This window comes from Panthera uncia, chromosome A2 (genome assembly GCF_023721935.1).
Source record: "Panthera uncia isolate 11264 chromosome A2, Puncia_PCG_1.0, whole genome shotgun sequence".
In the NCBI taxonomy this organism is placed as follows: Eukaryota; Metazoa; Chordata; class Mammalia; order Carnivora; family Felidae; genus Panthera; species Panthera uncia.
Window position 1 is genome coordinate 12,388,730 of NC_064816.1, and position 6,937 is coordinate 12,395,666.

Below are 6,937 nucleotides of genomic sequence, written 5' to 3' on the forward strand. Positions count from 1 at the left end.
GCTCCGCGCTGACAGGGTGGAGCCTGCTTGGGATTCCCTCTCTCTCTCTCTCTCTCTCTCTCTCTCTCTCTCTCTCTCTGTCTCTCTCTCTTCCCCCCCCGCCCCTCTCCCACTCGTGTTTTCTCTCAAAATAAATAAATAAACTTAAAAAATGATGAAAAAAAAATGAAAGCCAAAAAGCGGAAACAACCCGGGTGAACGTCAGTGGTGAATGGATAAACGAAACGTGGTCAATCTGTACAATGGGATATTACTCGGCCATAAAAAAAAAAAAGAACGAAGCACTGACATGCTAAAAAGCATAGAGGAACCTTGAAAACATCACACCGAGTGAAAGAAGCCAGGCCACAAAAGGCCACAGAATGCACCGTTCTGTTTATATGAAACGTCCAGAAGAGGCAAATCCATAGAGACAGAAGGCAGATCGGTGGTTGTCAGGGGCTAGGGGGAGGGGGGAGGGTGCGTGACTGTTTGTTAGTGGGTGCGGGGTTTCCTTTTGGGGTGCCGGGAATGTTCCGGAACTATAGAGGCGATGGTTGTACAACATTGCGAATGTATTAAATGCCACCAAATTGGGCACTTGAAAATGGTTCATTTTTTGTTGTGTGAGTTTCACCTCAATCCATTTTTTTTTTTTTTTAAAGGGAGATCACTAAGTCTGAGGCCCTCATTTTACAGACAAGGCCCTTGAGGGTCCAAGGGGCTCTTGACTGCAAGTGTGGGCGCGGGGGCGCCGAAGGCCGCCTGCCCCCTGCTCACTGGTCCCTGCCCTCCTTCCGCAGCCTGCTGAGGGATATGCCCAAGAAGTTCCAGGGTGAGAACACCAAGTCGGCAGCGGCCCGGGCGCGGAGGGCTGAGGCCAAGGCGGCAGCTGATGCCAGGAAGCAGAAGGAGCTGGAGGATGCCTACTGGAAGGATGAGGACAAACACGTCATGAGGAAGGAACAGCGCAAGGTGGGTGGTTCCCAGGCTCCCGCAGTCAACATGGAAACGAGGAAGAAGGTGGCAGGAGGCCCCTGGGGCTTTGGCTAGGAAGTGAGAAGGCCCTGGACGGAGACCAAGGACGAGGAGGGCGGTGGAGGCAAAGGCCCGGGGGGGGGGGGGGGGGTTCTTGCGCGGGGGGGGGGGGGGGGCTCGTTAGGCAAGGCAGCCACCACCCTCTGCGGGCTCCTCTCTCTCCTCCGTGTCATGTCTGGGAAGGGTGTTGATCGCTGCTCAACACCCTTCAGGGTCCGGGACCGTCCCGCCCTGAAAAGAACGAGACAGCCCCAGACGTCCGCAGCGACAAGGCTGGGAGCTGCTGTACTAGGTCCCCCGCATCCACCCTGCTGACCCCAGGGCTCGCAGGCTCTTCTAGGTGTGTGCAAAAACACAGAAGAGTGCAGGGATGGCCATCTGTCCCCTAGTGGGTCCCAGTGTCAGGCACCCAGTGGGTAACTGAATTGGTGTCCGGGAAGTGGATCACGGGTGACGCTGACTGGCTCTGTCCAGTAGGTGGCGCCAGAGACCCACTGTCGCTGTCTCTGCTTGCCCCCCCTCCCCCCGGGGCTGATCAGAGGTTCCTGACCAGACTGCAGAAAATATCACTGGTGACATACCTTCCCTGCTTGCCCGGTTCCGGGCATGCCTGGGTGCTTTTGGGAGTTTTTCCCATCACCTTGCTGTGCAGGACTGGATCCTGCCTTATTTTTAGTTGGACATGGCACGTCATTGGTTCCCTCCCCACACTCTGTGCTGCATTGGGTCCGTGGAGGTCTTTCAAGTTTCTTTTTGACTGTCCATATTTTGATAATATAGGATAGTTGAAAACCCAAAAGAAAAAAAAACATCGTCTGCCAAAGAGCCCTTATGCATTACGCAGAGAGAAAAAGCCAGAGACCTTTTTTTTTTTTTTTTTTTTTAAAGTAGGCTCCATGCCCAGCACGGGGCTTGAACTCGCGACCCTGAGATCAAGACCTGACCTGAGCTCAGGAGTCAATGTTTAACTGCCTGAGCTAACCAGGTGCCCCACAGAGACCTGAAGCAGAGGTAGCAGCCCAGGCCCCAGGCCCCAAGAGCCCTCCCTGGGCTAGTGTCTTGGGCTCTGGGGTCCCTGGTTGAGAAAAGTGTGGCATGGATAAGGCAGGAAGCCCAGGTCGCAGGGCTGTGGGGAAGGGCTGGGACTAGCCGAGGCCATGGGTCTACCTTTTGGTCTGTTACAAGGGTTGGCTTAAAGGACAGGCCCTGTCCTGGGTGTGTGGCTTAGGGAGCTGTCTGTCTGCCCGCCTGTGTAGCACGCGCCTACAAGAACATGCAGAGCAGAGGTCGGATAGGCTGGAGGGGCCAGATGAGCTCTCACAGCTTTTTGACCCTGTCCTTCTGGCACAGAGCCACCATATGCAAATGGACTAAAACCTTTACCAAAACAGGTGGAGGACTGTAGTTTGCCAACCCCTGCCGTCTGGAATATTCCCAGCCTCCAGGCCCTTCCCAGGCAGTCCACCCTCCTGACTGTTTTGCATGGAGTTGCCAACATTGGGTGGTTTTCTGCGGTTTGTCTAGCCCTCTTCCTGCTGATGGGCATGTGGTGCCCACAGTTTACGTGACCCACCTAGTCCTTCTTTTCTTCCCTATACAACAGCTGCTTTAAAAACATTGTTTCTGTGGGGGCCCCTGGGTGGCTCAGTCGGTTAAGCGTCCCACTCTTGGTTTCGGCTCAGGTCATGATCTCACGGTCCGTGAGTTCAAGCCCCGCGTCGGGCTCTGTGCTGACAGCTCAGAGCCTGGAACCTGCTTCGGATTCTGCGTCTCCCTCTCTCTGACCCTCCCCTGTTCATGCTCTGTCTCTCCCTGTCTCAAAAATAAATTTAAAAAAGTTAAAAAAAAATTAAAAAATAAAGGAAGAAAAAAGCAAATTCATGCTCACTCCAAAACACTAAAAAACCCACGTCCTCCCTCATGTGACACCAGACTTTTCTCACCCAGTGTCCTACCCTAAAGCCCGTGTCTTCAGTTCAGTAGGGTCCCACAGCCATATTTCTCCTGGCCACCAGGCAGCGGTCGCGGATGGGGCCGTAATTCATCGCCGCCCCCTCCCCCGCCGCCCGGAAGTCAGCAGTTTATCTCCACTTGTTCCGTATTAAGCAGCTCTGCCTGAGCACCTGACTCTCCGGGTTCCATGTCAATTATTTATGAGACTCACTTTTTATGGCTCAGGAATATTCTGCAGAGTGGACTTATCGTCACCCATCACCAGATACTGCCAATTGCTGATGGCTCTGTTTTTACAAACTGCAAGTGACTTTGTCAAAAAATTTTGCTGAATGTCAAAGCATAAATGCTCATGCTTCCTCCTCAGTCCCATGTCACTAGAGACTAACGGCCGCAAGCGAGTGTCTTTCCTGAGTTATTGGAGCTTTTTGGAATTCATGCATCCATGCAGCATACTTTTACTAACACCTACTGTGTTACTGGGCCTGGGGCCAGCAGGCAGCTGTTCAAAACCCAGGCCAGGGCCTGCCTCCTGCCTCCAGGACACACCAGATAGTCAGAGGACCAGAAGCAGGGATTTGCGGAACACGGGAAAGAGCCATGGGGCGGAGGGGCCGATAAGGAGCCAGGAGCTCGGGAGGAGCCAGAGTTAGCCAGGGAAGGAGGCCTCGGCGCCCCTGGAGGAGAGGACAGCCAGTGCAAAGGCTGAGGCAGGGCCGTGTTGGGGACAGAACGAACATGGGCTGTATGAGTACCGCGCAGGGACTAGAGGGCCTCAGGAGGACATTACCTCTAATTGACGGGTAAACCCAGGCTCGGACAGTGGCCCTGCCTGAGGTGCCTGAACACAGATGTGGGGGCCCTCAACCTTTAACCTCGCCTCCACTTTCCTGCTGGGCAGGCAGGTTAGAGTTCAGAGGCCCAGTGGGACACTTCGTTCCACTATAGGAGTGTCACAGAGGGCACTGAAGGAGTGGGGATCACCCCCAGGGCATGGAAGTCAGATGGCAGAGTTGTAGGCAGAGGGTAGGCAGGTGGAGGTGCCTGAGGTGCAGGGCCCTGTGGGGGTGCAGGTGGGAGGTGGCCGAATATTCCAAGCCTGTGGTTGCCCTGCACTACGAATGAACCAGGCCATGACTCTGCCCCCTGGTGGAGGTGGTGAGGGGCAGCGGCCAAGGGCAAGTCCTGTCAAGGCCTTGCTGGGGGGCAAGGTGGGACCGGTCACGGCCCCTGCGACACTTGGCTAGGGACAGTGCCCATAAGGGCAGACCCCTGCCCCGGCCAGAAAATGGGCTCAGACCTTCCCTGGGTCCTGTCACCTTCGGAATCCAATACAAACCCCTCCCTTGAGGCCCCTTGGGGTCCCACCCTATGTCCTCCCCACCTCTTCTCCTGCCGAGCTTCCCCTCCCTGCTCCAGCCACACCAGCCTTTGTGAGTCTCTCCTCTGTCCTGCTAGGAGGTTCCTGCCTCAGGGCCTTTGCACCTGCATTCCCACCTCTAAGGACTTTCCTGTCCTCCTCCGTCTCTCTTCCTGTCTGGCTCCTCCTCCAGCCCAGGTGTCACTTTTCCTTCAAGAGCCACCATCCACCTGCCCTGGCCAAGGTTCCCTTTGCTCCCATAGTACTGTAGGCCGGGAGCCCTCAGGTAGGCCTGTTGTGCTCCAGCTGTGTCCGCTGTGCCCAGCACAGGGTCTGGCACACAGCAGGGCCTCAGTCTGCCTTGGGTGAGATAGATAAAAACCCAGACCTCGTGGGGCGCCTGGGTGGCGCAGTCGGTTGAGCGTCCGACTTCGGCCAGGTCACGATCTCGCGGTCCGTGAGTTCGAGCCCCGCGTCGGGCTCTGGGCTGATGGCTCGGAGCCTGGAGCCTGTTTCCGATTCTGTGTCTCCCTCTCTCTCTGCCCCTCCCCCGTTCATGCTCTGTCGCTCTCTGTCCCAAAAATAAATAAAAAATGTTGAAAAAAAAAAATTAAAAAAAAAAAAAAAAAAACCCAGACCTCGTGCCAGCGGTGGGGCCCACTCCTGATCGCCTCCCTCCCCCCAGGAGGAGAAGGAGAAGCGGCGCCTGGAGCAGCTAGAGCGCAAGAAGGAGACGCAGCGCCTGCTGGAGGAGGAAGACTCCAAGCTCAAGGGTGGCAAGGCCCCCCGGGCCACCGCGCCCAGCAAGGTCACCCGCGCCCAGATTGAGGAGACGCTCCGTCGAGACCACCAACACAAGGAAGCCCCAGACCCAGGTGGGGCTTTGGCTCGCTCTGGAGCTGCCTCTTTCCCCACTAAAGGCCAGGCCGCAGGACTAACCCTGGCTGAATCTAGAGCCCCTTCCTCACCCCCAGAGAAGCCGCCTGGGCTGTGTGGTGAAGCAGGGGTGGGCAGCGTCCTGGCAGGCCTGGCTTTGAGCACCGAGAGCATGGGCACAAACACGTGTGTATTTACTTGCTGTGCATCTGACCTCCGCTTGTGGTCCATGGGGTCCCCGGGGACTGAATGGGGTGCCCGGAGGGTAAGGAGACACCAGCCAGGAGTGGGGGTGCCTCCCGTGTGCTCAGTTGCAGGGAAGTCAGGATGGCAGCGTGGCCTGGGCAGGGGCCTGGGCGCTGGGAGGACAGGAGAGCACCCCCCATCGTTCTTTGCCTGCTTGCCGCCTCCTCTCTCCTCTCTTCCCCCACTGCGTCTCTCTCATCTCTCCGGAGCTCTGCATCCCAGCTTATCTCTGTCCCTGTGTGTGTCCCTGTCACTTGGCTGTCTTCCGCCCCCAGCCGAGAAAGCCAAGAGCCACTTGGAGGTGCCGCTGGAGGAGAATGTGAACCGCCGCGTGCTGGAGGAGGGCAGTGTGGAGGCGCGCACCATCGAGGATGCCATCGCGGTGCTCAGGTGATGGGGTGGGGCTTGAGCGCCGGGGGTGGGGCTATGTGTCTGGGGGCGGAGCACGGCCCTCCCCGCGGGCGGGGCCGCACCCTAGACCCCTCCCCACCCCGCTCACTCCGCTCTCCTCCTCACTGTCCTCCCCTAGCGTGACGGAGGAGGCTGCAGACCGGCACCCAGAGCGCCGCATGCGGGCGGCCTTCACCGCCTTCGAGGAGGCGCAGCTGCCGCGGCTCAAGCAAGAAAACCCCAACATGCGGCTGTCGCAGCTGAAGCAGCTGCTCAAGAAGGAGTGGCTGCGGTCGCCAGACAACCCCATGAACCAGCGGGCCGTGCCCTTCAATACCCCCAAGTGAGCCCAGAACTGGGGGAGCCGCCCTACAGGCGGTCAGGGTCATGACCTCACACGCCGGTCCGCTGGGTCAGCTGCGTGGGTTACAGAGAGGTCCGGGGCTGAGGCAAGCATCCTGGGGGCTAGGTGGCATCATCGGTCGTGCCTCCCACTGGAGGGTCCCTGCTTCAAGTGACACCCACCACCCCCTTCCTGCGCCCGTGGAGCCCTGGGGCTGATGCCCAATAAAGGCAATCGGTGAGGCAAACCGTGCACTTGACGTCTCTATGGGTGGTGGGTGGGTGGGGGGGTGGTGGGGAGAGGAGGGCTGGAATGCAGGGATCACGGCCAGAGAAGATCAGGGCCCCCAACTGTGTGTTGTCGCAGCAAGCTGAGACCTGTGCCTGGCTCTTACGGCCTCCCCACCTGGCTGGCCACTTGTCCATTAAGGGACCTGGACCACCACCCCTCCACCCCTGGAAGCTTTGCTGGGCTGCTACAAGGGGACTGCTCAGAGAGGTGGAGGCACTGGCTCCAGGTCACAAAGTACTTCAGGGGCAGAACCAGAGGCGAGCTGAAGGCGATGTGTTAGCATCCTGAGGTTCTGGTTCAGAGTCAGCAGTCAGGTCACATACTGTGCTCGGGGGTCAGGAAATGCTGGCTGCTCTGGTGTTACTCCAACAGGGGAGGCATCTGGATCAAGTCATGGGCAGGCTTCCCAGTGGAGGATTTCTTCAGAGCGGTCCTGAGCGGGAGATGAGTCAGATCCCATT

At 57.9% G+C, this 6,937-nt stretch overlaps 1 protein-coding gene across 1 annotated transcript; it reads left to right on the forward strand.

Annotated features, from left to right (window-relative positions):
• The first annotated feature begins 630 nt into the window (after window positions 1-630).
• Window positions 631-6,439, forward strand: CCDC124 (coiled-coil domain containing 124). Its single transcript, XM_049640212.1, has 4 exons — window positions 631-954; window positions 5,016-5,205; window positions 5,728-5,842; window positions 5,982-6,439. The coding sequence occupies exons 1-4, from the start codon at window positions 796-798 to the stop codon at window positions 6,187-6,189; spliced, it is 672 nt and encodes a 223-aa protein (XP_049496169.1). The 5' UTR covers window positions 631-795; the 3' UTR covers window positions 6,190-6,439.
• Window positions 6,440-6,937: the final 498 nt, after the last annotated feature.